This window comes from Acyrthosiphon pisum, chromosome A2, assembly GCF_005508785.2.
Source record: "Acyrthosiphon pisum isolate AL4f chromosome A2, pea_aphid_22Mar2018_4r6ur, whole genome shotgun sequence".
Classification (NCBI taxonomy): Eukaryota; Metazoa; Arthropoda; class Insecta; order Hemiptera; family Aphididae; genus Acyrthosiphon; species Acyrthosiphon pisum.
The window spans coordinates 113,200,257-113,220,524 of record NC_042495.1 but is presented as its reverse complement, the minus strand read 5'-3'; the positions used below and the strand labels follow the sequence as shown (position 1 = coordinate 113,220,524).

The 20,268-nt window shown below is 26.8% G+C and overlaps 1 protein-coding gene across 2 annotated transcripts in view; it reads left to right on the top strand.

The window, feature by feature from the left end:
* The window catches only part of LOC107882148 (cubilin), a 40,738-nt gene that overhangs the window by 3,457 nt on the left and 17,013 nt on the right, over positions 1–20,268 (top strand). For both annotated transcript variants that reach the window (XM_029489605.1, XM_016802452.2), the window contains exons 8-44: positions 156–256; positions 385–508; positions 582–767; positions 841–987; positions 1,062–1,249; positions 1,306–1,477; positions 1,991–2,175; positions 2,282–2,453; positions 2,570–2,775; positions 2,888–3,047; positions 3,765–3,949; positions 4,502–4,676; positions 4,749–4,974; positions 5,120–5,250; positions 5,306–5,492; positions 5,559–5,719; positions 5,782–5,975; positions 6,298–6,457; positions 6,542–6,791; positions 9,349–9,439; positions 9,520–9,873; positions 9,945–10,113; positions 10,788–11,125; positions 11,187–11,589; positions 11,660–11,992; positions 12,058–12,227; positions 12,323–12,542; positions 12,669–12,893; positions 13,922–14,080; positions 14,162–14,346; positions 14,654–14,788; positions 15,171–15,373; positions 17,210–17,388; positions 18,444–18,695; positions 19,213–19,377; positions 19,691–19,896; positions 20,062–20,248. In XM_029489605.1, the coding sequence (XP_029345465.1) occupies positions 156–256; positions 385–508; positions 582–767; positions 841–987; positions 1,062–1,249; positions 1,306–1,477; positions 1,991–2,175; positions 2,282–2,453; positions 2,570–2,775; positions 2,888–3,047; positions 3,765–3,949; positions 4,502–4,676; positions 4,749–4,974; positions 5,120–5,250; positions 5,306–5,492; positions 5,559–5,719; positions 5,782–5,975; positions 6,298–6,457; positions 6,542–6,791; positions 9,349–9,439; positions 9,520–9,873; positions 9,945–10,113; positions 10,788–11,125; positions 11,187–11,589; positions 11,660–11,992; positions 12,058–12,227; positions 12,323–12,542; positions 12,669–12,893; positions 13,922–14,080; positions 14,162–14,346; positions 14,654–14,788; positions 15,171–15,373; positions 17,210–17,388; positions 18,444–18,695; positions 19,213–19,377; positions 19,691–19,896; positions 20,062–20,248 (7,284 nt within the window). The remainder of the gene's footprint in view (positions 1–155; positions 257–384; positions 509–581; positions 768–840; positions 988–1,061; positions 1,250–1,305; positions 1,478–1,990; positions 2,176–2,281; positions 2,454–2,569; positions 2,776–2,887; positions 3,048–3,764; positions 3,950–4,501; positions 4,677–4,748; positions 4,975–5,119; positions 5,251–5,305; positions 5,493–5,558; positions 5,720–5,781; positions 5,976–6,297; positions 6,458–6,541; positions 6,792–9,348; positions 9,440–9,519; positions 9,874–9,944; positions 10,114–10,787; positions 11,126–11,186; positions 11,590–11,659; positions 11,993–12,057; positions 12,228–12,322; positions 12,543–12,668; positions 12,894–13,921; positions 14,081–14,161; positions 14,347–14,653; positions 14,789–15,170; positions 15,374–17,209; positions 17,389–18,443; positions 18,696–19,212; positions 19,378–19,690; positions 19,897–20,061; positions 20,249–20,268) is intronic.

Sequence of the window (20,268 nt, the reverse complement as noted above, 5' to 3'; positions counted from 1 at the left end):
GATAATCGATAATATACGTACAATTTTCGATATATTAATAATAATTTAGGTATGATATGGGAGGCAATTCAAGTATCACCAAATATACACCCCTGAATATTATATTCATATACAATATGTTTATTAAACGATTTTATGTTTTATAATTCGTTTAGGTTATGAGGGAGACGGTTTTGTGTGTACCGACGTCAACGAGTGTTTGATAAATAACGGTGGATGCAGCGTGAATCCCAGAGTTCAATGCATTAACACGAGAGTACGTGTACCTATTTATCAATAATATTATTGTTTTCAAAATTAATAGCATGCTCATAGAAAAATGCAATTTAGTTTGTGCATATTTTTTACTTTTAACGTTATTCTTTTTTTTGATAACTTATCCAGGGATCGTTTAAATGCGATTCATGTCCACCTGGTTATAGTGGCAATGGGTTTAATTGCGTCTATAAATCTGGAGGAGCCTGTGCGATAGACAATGGAGGGTGTCATCCAAATGCTGAGTGCACTCGTAAACAAGATATAATATTATATACGTTTTTATATTTTAAGTCACGTATAACATTTTTTTACGTCACTTATAGTTTATGCCGAAACAACAATCCAATGTACATGTCGGCAAGGGTATAATGGTAATGGAATCGGGATGAATGGATGCATTAAAGACAATAGAATATATCCTTGCCTGAATAATCCTTGTGGTTCCCATGGTGTATGTCTTTCAAATTCAACGGATAGTTTTTCGTGTCAGTGTGACACGGGTTATACAGGTGACATTTTGCTGACGGCCTTTTATCACTATTATAAGTTTATATGTTTTGTGAAAAATGTAATTCATTCTAGGACAAACATGTAATATTAGCGTAGAAAACCCATGCTTAGTAAATCCCTGTCTAAACGGAGAATGTGTTTCTGACCCGAAATCTGGCGAATTTCGGTGTGTCTGTGATAGAGGTTATTTTGGAACCTTATGTGGATCATATTTAGAAGGTTAGTGTATGACGCGAGATATTATTAAAAACGTTATGTGTTCAAAATTAATTTAATGTACATATATTTTAAAGTGTGTGGTGGTTATTTTGACACTTTAAATGGATCAATAAAGTATCCCGAGTCAAATACAACACTAACATACCAGAGTAACTTGAATTGTTTATGGATGATCAAAGTGAATTCGTCTCGCGTCATAAATATATCATTTGTTTGGCTGGATATTGAAAAATCAATAAATTGTTCTTCGGATTATGTTGAAGTAAAAGTATTTTATCTTTATTTTGTGTTTTTAGTTACCTATTTGAATTGTTTTAGATAAAAAATGTCGAAGAAGTTGATGAAAAGTCGTTGGGTAAATTTTGTGGAAATACATTGCCTTTAAATAACAGCATTATTTCTGATTCAAATTCAGTTTTCGTAAAATTTCGATCCGACGGATCAAACAATTACCGAGGTTTTCAGTTAAATTACACAACAATACAACAAGGTAGAGTTTATTTTTGTCATATTATTTTGGGTGGTAGTAAACTCTCCAGATGTTTAAAAACAGTAATCTCTCCATGGTTAATATTATATTTAACTGCTAAGAAAATTTTAAACTCTCCCGAGTTGTTTTAAAATTATGCCATGAAAAATGATAGATTCTATACAGTACACACCAAAAAATAGTCACCTTAAGTTTTTTTAAATTTTTATGTTATCATTACATTATAATCATTATAAAAATTAAATAAAAATGTTAATTTATTTTGAAATTGGCTTAAGTTATCACAATTTTTTTTTTATGAAATTCAAATTTATATGTATATTAAATTTTAAAAATGTGGGTATTCATATAATTATATACATTAAATTATAATATATAAATTAAGTTATTACAGAGTCAGGAGACCTTGCATGTACCCGTCGGCGTCAGGTAGGTAGTAAAGAACAGTCTCGGGAGAGTTTAGAATCATCCATTATTTTACCTTAATTAAAAATGTTAAATTATTATTTTTAGACTGTGGTGGAACACTAAATATCGATTCTCACGGAACATTGTCCTCTCCCGGTTCTCCAAGAAAATATCCACCTAATCGTGACTGTTATTGGACATTAAATGCTAGTCCAGGAAAAAGAATTCAATTAAATTTCTTTTCATTAAGTTTTGAGCACCATATAAATTGCAGTTTTGATTATTTAGAGGTAACATTTTCATACGGGTACTATTATTGATGGTTAAACCGACAACCGTAGATTATCTAAAAAATAATCATAATATTAAAATACAATTATTTAATTAAAAATGTAGATAAGAGATGGTTTTACTCAGAATAATCCAATATTGGCAAAACTGTGCAATACTCCTAAACAAAGTTTACCTCCTCCGATAATAACATCAAGTTCACATGTAAGTTTGCATTTCCATTCTGATAGTCTTGGTCAAGACTATGGATTTCAAATGATATATAGTGTAATTGAAGGTATTTATTATTTCCATATAATATTATTTTTATTTTTTCAATATTCTGTATTATGTTTCTCATAAAATTATTTTTAAATTTATTATTTTTAAAAGTTACATATTATATTTTAATAGGTGTTCCTGGATGTGGTGGTACTTATACAAGCACGTCTGGAATCATAGCTTCTCCTTTACATTTGACCAGTGATAGCTTTAATGATTTGGACAGTTTTAATTGTGAGTGGCATATACAAATGCCACTTAATCAGAAACTTAAACTTGAATTTGTCAAGAAGTTTGGCATTACATATTCTCAAAATTGTTTAAAAGAATTCTTAGAAGTATGTGTTATTTCTTATTTGCAATGTTGGTTTTACCTAAATTTGATTAATTCTTCATAATACTTTTGAATTAATGTTATGATAGGAATATAATATATGAATATTATTACAGATCCACGATGGCCCTAATATAAAATCTCCATTAATTGGTCGTTATTGTGGTTCAACTAGATATGATCAACCAATAATCTCTAACAGTAATGAAGTTACTCTTCTTTTTATATCAAATTTTTCATCAAAAGTTGATGGGTTTACAATTAAATATGATACATGTACGTATGAATATAATATAATAGATAAAAATAAAATCTTATTTACTGCTAATTTACTTCAAGTATGAATCTATTTTTATTGGTAATTTACAATTAAAAAATATTTGTTTCAAAGTTTAAACAGTAACAATTTATGATCTCTAAAATATTTCAATATTTCAATATATTTTTCTTACTTAATTTTATAAATTTTTTTTTTTTTTAAATAGTTTAATTATTGGGTACCTAAATTTTTTTATCGTCATCATTTTTTAAGTGTTTCTCATTTTTAGAGAACAAAATTTTTTATTTAATTTTCCGAAGCCCATTTATATTATATTATCTCTGACATGTAACTTTTTTCTCATGTAACTTATCAAATTTGAAACAATGCATGTTTATTGTTCTAATAATTACCCAATAAATTTATAGGTATTTTACTTATTGTATAAAATGTTTTTATAGATTGTAATTATTCTTTTAATAAAAATAAAACTAAAAAAAAGGTATTTACCATAGTAGGTATAAGGTGTCAACAAAATCTTTGCATTTTTAGTTAGTCTAGCAAGTTCGTTTGTAATGCATGAACGGTAATGGTGTTCCTAGTTAATTACTAGTTCTTATTTACTAATTTTGATGATACTTTAAAGGAATAATAATGACAATACAATATAATAATATGGTGTCCTTGATTGTAATATAAATTATTGGACTTTAATAACCACTTTTTACTTTTAGTATGTGGTGGAACATTTATTGCTAGTGATGGTATAATCGAATCGCCATTCTATCCAAACCCTTACCCACAAGATAAAATATGTGAGTATCTAATCGAGCAACCAGTTGGCAAAGCTATTCGATTATCATTTTTGGATATAGATATGGATCCTACGTATCCATTATGTAATTATGATTCGGTAGAGGTAATTATAATTTTGAAATATTTTATATTGATCACTTGGTTAGATACTTATATTGGTTTTATAATATTTGTATATATATTATTATATTTATAGTACCTACATTTAATTTAGTGTTTAAATCAATTAATAGCTATAGCTTGAATAATGAATACTACATATTTATAAATGTTGAATGTAAATAATAATATTGAAAGAACCATAGTAGTTTGATGAAGTATAACTCCACAAACGTCCATAAATTATGTAAATAATTTAAAATATGTATACAATTTGTACATTTATTTTAGAAATCGAATATTTAATCTTTTCATTTACAGTCGTTTATATTATTGAACATTACACAAGGCACATAAAGTATTTGAAAATGTGTAATTATAATATACGATATACGTAATTGTTATAGGTAATCTAATCGTAACATCTTAAGTAAATTGTTAAAATTTGAATGAGTCTTGATTCATATATTTTAAATTTTTCGTAACCTACAACCATTACGAGTTTGTATCGTACCTACATTTTATTGATGTTTAATGTAAATTATATAATTTTCAGATCAGAGACGGGGACAACGCAAATTCACCTATAATCGCATTGCTATGTGGAAATATTCAAAAACTTCCCAAACTTCCATACATATCAACACATAATTATATGTGGTTAAAATTTTCAAATAAAAATATTAATTCTCATAAAGGATTTCAGGCTAACTATTCAACCATTGATATAAGTGAGCAATTGTATTATTGAATTAAATTAATAACCATGATAATTATGACTTTAATTTTTTTATATTTCTTAGCATGTGGTGGTATATTAAAGCAACCGTCAGGTACCATACAATCACCGAAAAATCCGGAACAATATTTAAAAAATCAGATTTGTAAATGGATTATATCTGTAAATGAATCTAGTCAAATTCAATTAAATTGGGTATCATTTTCCTTGGATGACCATCTCACTTGTAATAATGACTATGTTGATGTCTACGATAATAGTATTCAAGGAAACGCATCAAAAATTGCCAAGTAAGTAGGTGACTGAAGAGTTTCACATGTACCTAATACCATATACCTAATTCAACATACGAAGTTATTATTAAAATAGGTACTTTGAATTGAAAATTTAATGCTTTTACGAATATATTTAAAATTGATATTCATTCATTTTTAGATATTGTGGATCTAAAGTTCCGCCTGTATTGACTTCATTAGGTAATCGTTTAACAATAGTATATAAAACTGATCATTTAGGAGCACTGGATGGCTTCATGTTAAATTATATTTCCTTTAATAGAGCACAAGGTATGTTCAGTCCTAGATACATTTGTCACATAGTTAATTATGTATATTTATGCAGCATGTGGTGGAAACTTCTTCACCCCAGAAGGTTTTATTATGTCACCAAACTTCCCAGATAACTATCCCAAGCGAATGAATTGTATATGGACCATAAATGTACCAGATTCAAATCAGATTCAGTTGAACATCAGTCAATTTTCTCTCGAAGAAAGTTTTGACTGTGAACTTGATTATCTTGAAATTCGGTATATACTTATATAATTTGAGTATGAATCATTAATATGACGTGTAGTAACTATACATTTTTATAGAAATGGTGGATACTTAACATCACCTTTACTTGGGAAGTTTTGTGGATCTAAAATTATTCCTATTATATCTTCAGCCGGATATTCACTCCTTATAAGATTTGTATCTGATGGGTCTGTTGGACTTAAAGGTTTCTTTATGCAATGGAATTCAATCGCTAGAGGTATTATCAAATATAATATAATTTAAATATACACATAATATTTAATATTTCATAATTAAAAGGTTGTGGTGGAAAATTGTATTCGGGTAAAGGATATATCGTGTCTCCTAACTATCCATTGCCTTTACCAGAAACATTAGAATGTTTTTACAAGATATCTGTGGGGCAAGGCAGTCAAATCAAGCTTACTATATTAGATATACAGTTAGTAACAGACAATGTTCCTGGATTAATGTGTAAAGATGATTTTCTTGAAGTATGTATCAATTGAGTCTTAATACTCGTAGGTGGTAAATTTATAGCTTTGGTCTGAATAATAAATTAATGTCTTAAATATTGTATGCCGTTGCCCTTGTGTTTAAGCATATAATATTATAGAGGGGTCTACAAATTTCATGTTTTTTGGAATTCAACCCATCCCTATCCCACCATCATTAATCATTATTTTTTTAATTCAAGCCTGTCCATATATCCCAATAAACATGACTTATGTTAAATTTATCAATTTAAGTGAAAACACATTTGTTGTTGATTGTAATTCAATTTGTGTATAAATTGTAAGAAATTATTTTTTACAGTTTTATGACGGCGGAAATTCTGCTAGTAAATTATTAGGAACCTTTTGTAATGATACTGGTGTATCTCAATTTATACATTCGACATCAAATCAAATGTATATTAAATTTAGAAGTAGCGGTTTTTCCAAAGGAAGAGGGTTTTCATTAAAATATGATACTGGTCCGTATGAGTTAAATAATCAAGAAAATATTTATGAATGATATGGCAAAATTGTATTTAAAAATAATAATCTTTAATGTTTAGACTGCCGTGTGAATTTGAAAGGATATCAAGGCGTCATTGAAATAGTTCAAGAAGAATATACAAACGAAGATACATGTTTATGGACAATTGTGGCTCCTAAAGGAAATAAAATTAACATAACTTTTACCGAATTTAAAATAGAGAAAACCGTTATCAAGACACCACTCTATCCAGGTTACAGCGAAGACGGTATACGTTCGTCAATATTTTTTACCAGACGAAATCCTTCTTTTTCGTCAAGTCCATTCAGGTAAATTGTATTAGGTGCTATTTTGTATGTGTATTTGATGTTATGTAATTAAGTATTTAATTATTTATTAAGTAGTCATTAGTCATTACGTATGGATAAAATTGGATGTAATTGGTAGTTTTGGGTTTCAAAATTCACAGTGGGTATTATTTAAAATATTCGAGATACTGAAATAAAATTAAACGAACATTTGTTGTTGTAATTAATAAAATTATAACTGCATAAACTTAATAATTTCAACAGTATTAAAACAATATATTATAATTTTTTTTCATACTCGATTGAAATTCAAATCATGGAAATCACTGACTTTGTTTTAAAGTTAAAATTATATATTAAATATATTTAAAATTTTTATTTCTAAAAATGTCTTATACCTATAAAAACGTGGTGATTTTTTTCTCAATAACCTAACCTAACCTCACTGGAATTTTCATATTTTTTACCCCTCAAAGACTGGATCTAATTTTTTCAGAACCACTCTTAAAATGGAAAATTAAAGCTAATTATTGATTCTAAAAAGTGTAACTAGTGACCAATAAACAAAGAATTTAAACTGTAGCAGCTGACAGAAAAGTTAGACGTAGAATATTAAGTATATAAGAGCATGCAACACTTATAATGCAAGGATATTTATATCTCTGTATTTAAATATTTATTTATATTATATTAATTGGGAATTGAGTCTGATTATTTTATATTCTTACCGTAACACCAAAATGTAAAATTAAGAGTAAAAAAGGTGGGTAAGTGGATGTCGATCTGCTGTACAGTAGGTTACAAGTGGGTCACTGTAAAATGGATAGTATTAAATTTGAATTCAATGATATAATATTACTGTATAAGAAAAACGATTCTGAGTGGAGACGGTATATCAGTCTAGGTATTAGACATATACTTATACTTATCTATGGTATTAAAACAAAAATTGATCTATAATAGTTATCTATAATAAATTCTAAATTAATCATATCACAATATCCATTAGGTACTTTAACGTGTTATACGTCAACAACAGACTGTGGTACTATCATAGATATATAATAGTATACTTTAGAAGTTTCATGTACCCACGAATAATAATATACAATCACAACAAAATAACTAAAATAGTTATTCCAGGTTTTTTAATATGTAATTTCGTCCAAATTTGAACTTAAAATTACTATAAAAATATGTATATGCTTATGTATTTTTAGATTTTTTGGTAACCGAATTAACTATTTACGTGGAATCTTGTCTTAAATTTTCAATCCTTAGATATAAAATTTGAACATTTTATAAATTTTTAACTACAAAATAATTATTCAATTTTAAATTTGATAAATTTTGTCAAAATTCGATCTTTAAATGCTTAAAAAAAAAATTGTGCCCATGTATTTTTAATGTTTTTCAATTGCTATTGTAACAATATATCAGGAGCATTGTATTAAATTTTTACACTTTTTGGCCCAACAGATAAAACTTTATTAATATTTATAGAAAAAAAAAACTAAGAAAATTGAAAACTGACAATATCCATAAACAGCTCAAAAAGAGTCAAATTATTTTCAAAATTTTATCGTATTTAGAACATAAACAATATAAACATTCAATTAAATTTTCAAGTGTCTACACTCATTCGTTTTTTACTTACAACAATATAAGAAAATCGTAAAGTGAGAAATCTAGTGAATATCAAATGTAAAAATATGAATTTCAAACGCTCATTAAAATTTAATTTAACTTGCTTATAGACATTTTTTTTAAAGGTAGACAAACTTATGAGAAATCTTGTATTATAATTTTTATATCTTAGATTTAAAAAGAAAAATTTTTACGAATTTTTAACTCAAATTAATTTGCTAATTTTCGTGATTTTTACATATTTTGTCAATTTTTGAACTTTAAATGCTAATAAAAAAAAAGCTATGACTCTGGATTTTTAATTTTTTTCATCTGCCTTTGAAACAATATAATAGGAATCTTTTATTAAATTTGCAAGCTTTTTTAACCAACAAATAAAATTGTATTGATATTTATAGAAAAAAAAAAACTAAAAAAATGGAAACTGAAAATGTCCGTAAACAGCTCAAAATAAATCAAAATATTTGAAAAATTGTATGGTGTATAGAAAATGCAAACATAAACGTTCAGTCAAAATTGTATGCACCTACGGTCATTTGTTTTAGAGTTGTACCAAAAACCAAAATTGATTTTCTCAAAAACAGATTTTGCGTAAAAATTCCGGTTTTTCCTTAATTTTTCTTTTGTTTTTCACGTTGCTTTTGAAAACTACTAGGAAAATTTTACTTTTGACCCCCCAAAGTACCAACTACATTCACTTTCCTATCAGAAAAGGTACTGTTGAAGAAAATCTAAGCACTTTAAATGTCCTAAAAGGTGATGACAGACAAAAAAATAAAAATAAAACACACACATCATTGTAAAATCAATACATTCACCGTTTCACTCAGAATCTAAAAATATATAAATAATAAATATTGAGAACAACTATTTAAATTTAAAAAAATTAAGAAATCAATAGCCATTAACTTTAGATTTTGCATCTGTTTAGATATCCTTTTCCGCATAGAGGTTCATTCTCAGATCATTTTATTACTCATCGTTTTAAGTATAGTATTCAATGTACAGATACCAAATTAATTGTAAATATATTTACATATTTTATATAACACAAAACATATTATGGTTCTTGATTGACTTTAATTGATATGTTTAATCATAGATAACTGAAGGAGTAAACAAGAACGAAATTAATACTGTTTTGTGGAAAAATAATTGTTCCATAGAACCACATTCGGTGATATCTTCAACTAAGAATATTGTTAGAGTCACGTATGATTCCTTCAAAGATAATAAACTTAAGAATAATTTTCGTATCGAATGGATAGTAGATGGCTGTGGTGGAGTGTTAAATAAATTTCAAGGAGAATTTACATCACCTGAATATCCTAGATTTTATAGTTTGAGTACAACTTGTGAATGGAATATTATCATCAATAAAGGATATATTGTTGAAATAACTATAGAAGATTTGTGGTTTGAAACTTCAGGATCTTGTTTAATTGATTACTTAGATGTACGTATATAATACATACATGGGTCTGTTTAAATAATATACCTAATTTTAAAAACTAATATTTCTTACAGATTTACAATGGATATGATGATTCAGCCCCAGAATTGTTAAGAATATGCCATAAACAAACAAGTCCAATTACATTGACGTCTAGTGGAAATGAAGTTTTTGTAAGATTTGTATCAGTCGACGAATCTCAGAGAAAACGTTTCAAAGCTACATACAGGACTATTGAATCAAGTATTTATTTTCTTCTATAATTATTTAAAATGATCATATTATTACCCAAGTATATAATTATCTGATTAATTATATTATTGATAAGGTGTGTTTACATTTAACTTAATTTATATATCTTGATAAAAAATGTATCTTGTTATATGATAAACTAGAAATATTTTTTGTATCGTAAAAATTACATAAAAGGTGAGCTCAATTTGTATACAATTTGTGGCAGTACCTAAACTGTTTTACAAGGCATCATTTTTCATAAACAATTTTACCACTATTTTTTCACACTTGACTGAACTAAAAATGTACCTAAAATAAATGTGTTTAATATAGATATCCTAATAGTTCATCATCACACAAGTTACGTAAATTAAAAAAAAAAATATTATTTTCTGATGCAAAAAAATTATGACTATATTTATAACTTTGAATTAATAATTATAATTATTATAATAAAATGTTGGCTAAGCATATTATTACTGTAGGATAAATTTTTCAATTTTCAACATAAAATACTGGACAATTTAACAAATACTTTCGTTGAAAATTCTATCTGATGACAAGTGATAAATAACCCTATATAAATAAACCTATACCTACTACAAAATCTTTTGTCTATAATTTAAAGCTATAAAAGTGACTATTTTAATATCAATAGTTTTTAATTTTGTTTTTTTTTGTAGAATGTGGTGGAATGTTTACGGCTCCCCGAGGAGTTATCCATACTAGCAATTACCCGCAGAGCTATGATTCTCACAGTTCTTGTACGTGGAATATTGAGATAGCAGAAAATCATTTAATTAATCTTACATTTACCGACTTCAGTACTCAGAGTTCGCCTCAAGGGAATAATGATATCGTCCTTGTATATGATGGTAATATGCATGGGAAATTACTCCTCAATCACTCTGGAAATAGTGTACCACCACCTGTTATATCTTTATCGAATAAGCTCCTTATATCGTTTGAAGTTGGTAAACATGAATTCCAAGCAAAAGGGTTTAAAGCAATATATTCCACGGTAATTTTTATTAGTATTAATATATACAATTCTTTTACTATTGAGATGAATTGGTTTTTAGGCATGTGGTGCAAAATTAATAACAAATGATTCGGGAATTATAACTAACAATCCATATTTTACAAATGGTGAACTCCAGAACTGCACTTGGACTATCATATCTGATACCCTTCAGTCAAAAGTCACATTAACTTTTACGCATATTGATATAGTGCATCCTTTAGAAAATAGTGTGGTTGGGACCACAAATAATACTAATGTGCAGTGTTCTGGTGGTTTATTTCACACAATATTTCGAATTTTGGATGGTCCAGATTCAGATGCACCTCAAATATTAAAGTTTTGTAAATCAAATCCAATACCACCGCCTATTGTCAGTAATGGACCGGCTATGCGTATAGAGTTCACAGATAACTCTGGTGCGTTGGATTCGTTTACAGCTCTGTATTCTGTAAGATCAGTAGGTGAGTAAACATATGATATAACTCACACGATGTAAATATTCTCGTAATAATATTGTTTTGTTTTAATTAGCATGTGGTGGAACGTATGACTCCATAAGAGGAACGATTTCTTCACCCAACTATCCAAATAATTATTTTAGAGATTCAGAATGTGTTTGGATATTAAAGTCCTCCTTTGGAAATCTTGTGTCTTTGAATTTCATTGCTTTTGAATTAGAAGATGACGAGTTTTGTAATGAAGATTATGTGGAAGTCAGAGAAGGGGATTCTATTGGTCCAGTTTTAGGTATATTTTGCGGACCAAATTTGCCATCTAATGTTACTTCAGGTTCAACACTTTGGGTCAAATTTCGTTCCAATTCTGTTGGCTCAGCTAAGGGATTTACTGCAGATTTTAAATATGGTAATATTAATATCACACTGATAACATTTTTTTTAACTAAGTAGTTTTTAACAATTATATGCTAGTTTCCAAAATCTACAAGTCACAGCAGTCAGGGAATATCTCTAGTCCAATGTATCCTAGACCATACAGAGATAGTGAAGATTATTCTTGGACAATAAGGGTAGATCTATATAAAAAAGTTCAAATTGTGATAAATGACTTTATTTCTACATCAGAAATTCACGAATTAAAAGTAAATAAATACTTTTTAAAACCTACAACAATAGAACAACATATTATTATCAGAATTTTTTTTAAATTCAGTTTTGATTTGAATTGTTCTTTTAGATATACGACGGAAGTGATGTCGAATCATTAGTTTTATTAGAACTAAGCACTTCAAATCCCAATATAGAATATAAGAAAACTATCATATCAAGCGATAGCAATGTTTTCATACGATTGATAGCAGGACAGAAAAATGTTGGAGGTATTCGGTTTTTACTATCGTGGACACAAATAGATGCGGTATATTCGGACAAACTATATCCAATGTTGGATTATAATTGTAAGTGAAATTATAGAAATACATTATTTTAAATCAATAATATGTTGTTATATGGATATAATGAGTTAAAAAAAATACAATAATTGATGCACATTTAAAACATTGATGCATTATTTTTGTTTACAGTTAATAATACGCGATTTGACTATTATTTATCACCAAGCTCTAATACAAGTGTGACCATTACAAGTCCTGGGTATCCTCATGGTTATGAACCGAATCTCAATGTTACTTGGATGTTACACACGGAATCACATTATCATATTGATATTGAAATTATTGACCTAGATTTCTATCCAATTCATTTATCATTAGATAGGCATTATGGAGATTACCTTAACATTGAAACTGGTATTATTGATGTTTTATTACATATTTTATTATTTTTTTAAGTTAATTGATTATTGTAGGAACTTATTTATTGTTTATATTCATCTTAGATAGGTAGGTATTAATTAAAGATATTTTTTTATAAATTGTAATACTGCTGTTATAAAACACTAAGCAATAACATTAGTTGATCAAAACCTATTTTTGGTGTTGATAGATAATATTTTAATTCTTTATCATTCAAATTTCAAATAAATAGACAAAAAAATAACAAAGAAGGCAGTATGTACATAAATTCATTAAGATCAAAATAAATAAGCAGGACGTTCAAATACTAGAATAAAAACCGTAACTGATCTGGATTTACTGTTTTTTTTTCCTTGTAATATCATTGTATTTACACAACAGTATTTCTAGCAAAGTTGGATTGAATTTGACAGTGGCCTCGAAATAGAATTAAAATTTGTATGATGTTATAGGCTACTTGATAAGAAATAATATATTCTCCATTAAAAAAAATAATAAATAAATTCAATACGTGGGTTTTGTGTGATCTTAAGTTTTATTTTAGAATTTTATACATTTAAATTAGATGATACCTCATCTATATTTGAGTCAATCCTTTATTGAAATGTACGCGTGAATACAACCTATTTATATATCTGAAATTGTAAGACACATACATAAATATTTAATAACACATATGCCAATAATATTAACTCCATATAAAAGCGTACTTACTGCCGCTTTAAGTCTTCTGATTCATGTAAGACATATGCGGTAAGTACATTAAAACACATAAAAAGTTATGAAAGAATATTTTTTTGTGTTCAATAGCTTCCTTGATCTGCATACAACATCTAATAACATACCATATTTTTAATGTCTACAAACTTATTATTTTACTCTACAGACTAGGCCTTGACTGCTGAATATCAACAGAATTATTTATTCTTTTGGAACTAAAATGTTGACTTTTCATAAACATAAATTGTTGTTAAATCAATCATAGTATTATGTATAATATAGTTTATATAAATACGTTTTAGTTGATCCTGATACGGCAAATACAGTACTGTTGAAAACATTGTATGCAAACCCCAAACTAATACATGATAAAAGTATAGTCGGAAAGAATAAAGTAATATTAACGTTCATTTCAAACAAGTCATTAAATGGAACAGGATTTAAAGTTAAAGCAAAATTAAGTATGTTAAATTATCTTAATCAATTGTATTTTATATGTAAGAGCAGAGATAATTGTTTCTTACTTTTCTATGTTATAATAGAATGTGGAGGTCAATTGCGAGGACCAACAGGAGTCGTTAGTTTATCTAATACATCAAGTCTGTTTGACTCGTATCAACTTCAATGCACATGGAATATCACTGTACGGCCAGGAAGAACAATTTTAATGAAACTTATGACCATAAAATTATCATCATACAGTCTATGTATTGATGGTTATGTTTTGGTATGTAGGCTCATATTATGAACAGGTTGACTTTGAGATTTAGTTCCAATTTTTTCTCCTACGCCCTTCGTTTTAATTCTGAGTTGTGTTAGTAAATATTGACTTAGTATTTTTTCAAGACATCGTACAAGTAAATGCGTGAAACACTTAGATACTGGAAATATGACAATTATTATTTGTTTCCCTAATTTTTTGAAGAAACATTTCATGCAGATATACATTATTAATACCTTTATAACTAAACATATTTTTAAATTTGTACAATAATATGATGTTTTCATTCTTAATCTTTTACACAATATTTTAGTTGAAAAATGGATTTTACGCGGATTCATCTTTTATCGGCAAAGGGAAATACTGTAATGAATCTAATGAATCAACCTTATCTACGACCGATAATATGTTACAAATCAATGCTGTACTAGTTGATGGAGACAATATAGTAAGTTTAATAGTGTATACTGTATGACATTTACATTATTGGGTATATCATAGTAACATGTAACATTGTAAGTAAGTTGTATGTATAACTTACTTACTTTTATAACTTATATCTAGTTACTCAACATAAAAGTTCTATTAACTTGAAACTAGTTACATAGTTTTGGATTAACTTGTAAATTGTAACCAGTTACAATTAATTGAGGAACTTTCCCAACCTTAAACATCTATTATCACCAATAAAATTAAATATTATATTATGTGGCTAAATAATTAGTATAATTATAAAATGTTCTTAAATGCATTGTTTTCCTTAAATGTTTACTGAATACACGAATATTATGTTGTTTAAAACTTACCAATCTGATAACTTCTCAAATTAGATAAAAATAGCGTTTGAAGAAATTTCAATAAACTGTGGTGGACAAATTTATTTGAATGATGCATACAGTACTACCCAAATCACATCTCCTTCTTATCCAAATATACCTCCAGCCCACATAGAATGCATATGGACGGTAGCTGCACCGCCTACCGAACGGATATCTGTAATCATTGAAGACATAGATTTATCTGATAGCGATGAGTAAGTAAATACTAAAGTTCATGTTATTTTCTTTCTATAAATGTATCGATGCTAATTTTATTGCTGGTAAAAATTTAGTTTATTCTATACGACTAAAATTATACATAATTATGTAGGTACCTTATGAAAAACGAATTACAAGATAATAAAACATTGTAATCTAAGAACTTGTAAGTTTTCAATTACATTTTATAGTGTAATTTTACAATTTGATTGTATATAACTATTGTGTAGCGTTGAGCGTGTGATATAATATACCGTAAATGTGCTTTGTTTTTTTTTTAATTTTTTAAACATTTTTTTTTGGTCTTTCTATACGTTAAGTGCCTAGACAAAGTAATACATCGATTTTCAACATTAGTATCTTGTTCGATGGAAACTCTTGTTGGTGCATCGGAAGACCAAAATTTTAAATTTCCAGAAGTTTTCAAAAGCGCCGCGAAAAAAATATAAGATAACGGAAATTTGTACTCAACATTTATTTTGGTTTATGGTGTAACTCTAAAACAGCTAACCGTAGATATATGACATTTTCAATGTTTATATTAGCATGTTTTATACAAGATAGATTTTTCAAATATTTTGACTTGTTTGAGTTGTTTTGGGCCATATTTAGTTTCCAATTTTTAGTTTTTTACTTATAAATGTCAGCACAATTGTATTTGTTGGGGCAAAGCTCCCAATTTATTGTTACAATGGCAGTTGAAAAATATTAAAAATATATAATCACAATTATTTTTATATGCATTTAAAGTCAAATGTTGATAAAATAGGTAGGTCATAAAAATCACGAAAATGTGCAAATTATTGTGAGTCAGAAATTCATAAAAAATTTTATTTTTAAACCTTAGGTTTAAAAATTGAATACAAGATTCCTCATAAGTCTGACTACCTTTATCAAAGAAACGTCTACCAGAAAGTCAAATCAAATTTTTATGAGCGTTTGAAGTTCAAATTTATATAACAATATTCACTTCATTTCTCATTTTGTAGCGATTTTTTATTTTGTTGTAATTCAATAAAATTAACAACTGTAGATACTTGAAATTTCCACCATATTATGTTTATTTTATCAATTTCTATACTTGATAAAATTTACAAAATATTTTGACACGTTTTGACCATTTTCGGACATTTTCAATTTTCAATTATTTTAGTTATTTTATCTATGTCAATGAAATTTTATGTGTTTGGTAAAAAAGCGTAAAAATGTAAGACAAGACTCTTGATATATTGTTACTTTAGCAATTGAAAAATATTGAAAATACATACGCACAATTTTTTTTTTATAAGCATTTCAAGTTCGATGTTTACAAAATGTGTCAAATTTTAAAACGATTTTGTAGTTAAAAATGTATAAAACAAAATCCAAAAAATCTAAAAACCCAGTATATTTTATAGTTATTTTAGGTTCAAACAAGAATTTTTATTTATTTTATTGTAATTTAAAAATATTATTAATGAATTATAATATTTATAATAATACCAATATAATACACAATATGCTTGGCTGATATATCTCCGCTCACATAGTTTTTCGTATACGATGATAATATTATATCATTGAATTAAAATTTAACACCACCCATTGGCCATTACAGTGACCCACTTGTAACCTACAGACTGTACAACAAAGCGACATCTATTACCCGTTCTTTTTTGCATTTAGTAAATTTACTAATTTATAGTCAAGTCAAATATTAACTTTGGCTAAGATTGGTTATCATTTAAACTACATTTTTTCCATAAAATTAATTTTTATATTTATTATATATATACATAATTTATAAATTAATTATAACATATTCTAATTCTAATTTGGTGCCTAAAATATAGATGTGAAACAGAATATTTGGAATTCAGAGATGGCGCAGCTCGATTTTCACGATTAATAAGTCATATTTGTCACGATACGGACATTCAGGATATCGAAACTACAGACAGATTTTTATACATCAAGTATTTCACGGATATAAACATACCCAGTAATGGTTTTAAATTGAATGTTACTATAGGTAACTACAATTTTATTTTTTTGATTAAACTTAAGTGATTATTCATACTATTTTGGGCACCATTACAAACATTTTTAAATCGTTTTATTGTTGTCCTTTTTTTTTATATTAAATTACATTTTATCGTTTTATCGTCATTTCTGTAAATTGACCTCAACAAATTGACATGTATTTCAATGTTTTTGGTTATGATTTTGTAATTAAGTTTCAATAGTTTCATAAGATTTGGACATAACCATCGTGAACATTTTTAGATTCAAAAAGAATTAACAATTGATAAAGGTTAATGTCTAGTAAAGTTTACAAATATGTGACATTTGTAAAGTTACATAATATTTAAAGTACAATTTTTTTTTTCATAATAATTCTTCAGTCTAGTAAAGAATACTTTTATTTTGTATTCGGAATATGTATTCGAATAAATGAAAATTAAAGTATTCAGAATACGTATTCAAATAGTTCTTAAAAATATATTCAGAATATATATTCGAATACTTTAAAGAGTACTTTTAGAATACTTTTTTCACAATTGGTATTTAACATTTATTAGGTAATTAATAATTAAAAATGCATTGTAATATCATGTTATATATAAATGCTGACGACATATTATAATACAGCTGATACGGACCAAACGGGGTAAGTACAACATATTGGTGTTATAAAAATAATAATATGGGCCAATATTATCTTTCGTTCAAAGAATACAATTAATGCTCATGGTTTATAATATGTCTTGGCACAAATTTAAAACTATTTTTCTGGATCGGAAAAAAGTATTTTTTTAATGAATAAAAAATACAAATAAAAGTATTCAGAATATGTATTTGAATACTTTTTAAAAAAAAGTACTTAGAATAGTATTCGAAAACAAAAAAAAGTATTCAAATACTTTTATTTGAATACATTTATTTGAATACTTTACAAGACTGTAATTCTTGTATTACAACATTTTCGGATTTTTTTTGTAACAATTTGTTTGCATTTAACATATAAAAATAATTTTAAAATAAAAATTACATTTGGAGTTCATAAAATATTTTGTTTTCTAACAGCGAAATGCGGTGGCACTCGACGGGCACCTCAGGGTAAAATTTCGTCACCTAATTATCCCGGTTCATATGAGGCAAACATGGATTGTGAGTATAAAATTATTGCTGAACCCGGTATGCAAGTTAAGTTGAAATTTGAGACGGTGAGACTAAAACGCCGATATCCAGGCATCGGAATAGTCGAAAATACAGTAAACAATGAAACTTATGACGATACTTTAACCGTATTCGACGTGGACCCACTCAACAAAACAAGTAACGTTTAAATTTTAAATTTTAAGTGAAACAATGAATGAATTTATTTTATAATGATCTGTTTTTTTTTCGTATCTGTAACATGAAAAGTAATAGAAAAATAGCATTAATAATTTTAATGTTATAGAGGATGGTATTTCATAACAAACTTGATCTATATTTACTATTTTTGAGAGGTCAAAGTTGAATATTCCAATTATTTTTTTCAATATTAGTTAAATACAAAAATATACTTAAAATGTTCACCAAATTTTTATATGAGTATGTCTTGTAAATGATAACATTTACAAAATATTTTGACATTTTTTTGAGCTATTTTTAATTATTTGACATTTTCAATTGTATTTAGTAATTTTTTCTTTTAATGTCGAAAATAATTCTTGTTTGGTCAAATAGGTAGTTTGGAAATTATATTCTTTCTCATAAATTGTTTATACACCAGTTGAAAAATATTGAAAATACATGATTACAATATTTTGAGGACAATTTGATTTTTATAATATTGTATTTTTTCTAGTGGTGAAGATATCAACAATTGTTGGTTCAGATCTACCATTAGATGACATCAGATCATCTGGTCAAGAATTAATTATTAAATTCAAATCACACTTAATAAACGGACCATTTCGTATGAACAACACACAAGCTAAATTTTTAATATCATATGAGACTGACTACATTGGTAATTTAATTAATTATTACCTATACAAGATATTAATACACCATTTACGCTAATTATAAAAGTGAATTACGTAAAATGAGCTTCATTGAGAGGGTTAAGTTTTGATTTTATTGAAAGCTATCAAAATATTATTTTTTTATAGTTACAACTTACAAATAATTTTTTATCTGTACTGAGTTTTCATAATATTATACTCAATGTTATATGCTATTAGAATACAATTTTATAAACATATTATTAAGTACTGTTAAAATAACTTTTAGAATGAAATAATGTTTGCATATATTAACCATTCTGCGTTTATTGTTCAAAGATTGTATGAAGAATTACGAAGTTGAAAGTGGTGAAATAAACAGTCCATCCTATACCAGTTTCAATAGCGAAATAACGCATTGCTCTTATTATATTAAGGTACCCATGGGACGTAGAATTACTGTTGAAATAATCGAAGAAAAATCGCTCGTTAAAAATTGTGAAAGTAATGGTCTACCAGAGAATAGGTTTAAAGAAAAACTCAGAGTAAATATAAATTACTATTTTCAATTATATAATATAATACATTTTACCTACATACCTACCTAAAATAATACTGCAGTATTAGGTACATGTAATATATTTAAAAATGAAAACGTCAACCATTGTATTATGTAGATATTTGAATTAAAAACTGTTGAATGTCCTTAGGCTTATCAAAAGATAAATATTATGACTGATCGAAATTATGTATGCATTGAACCTGTTCTTAACCCTATATCACGTAATTATATGTTTGAATCAATTTCAAATGAGATGTTGCTGGTTTATGAAAAAGCTTACAAAAAAGACGATCTAAATGGTTTTCGATTAAAATTCTCATCGGACAAACCTTCCGGTAAGTAAACATTTTCTGTA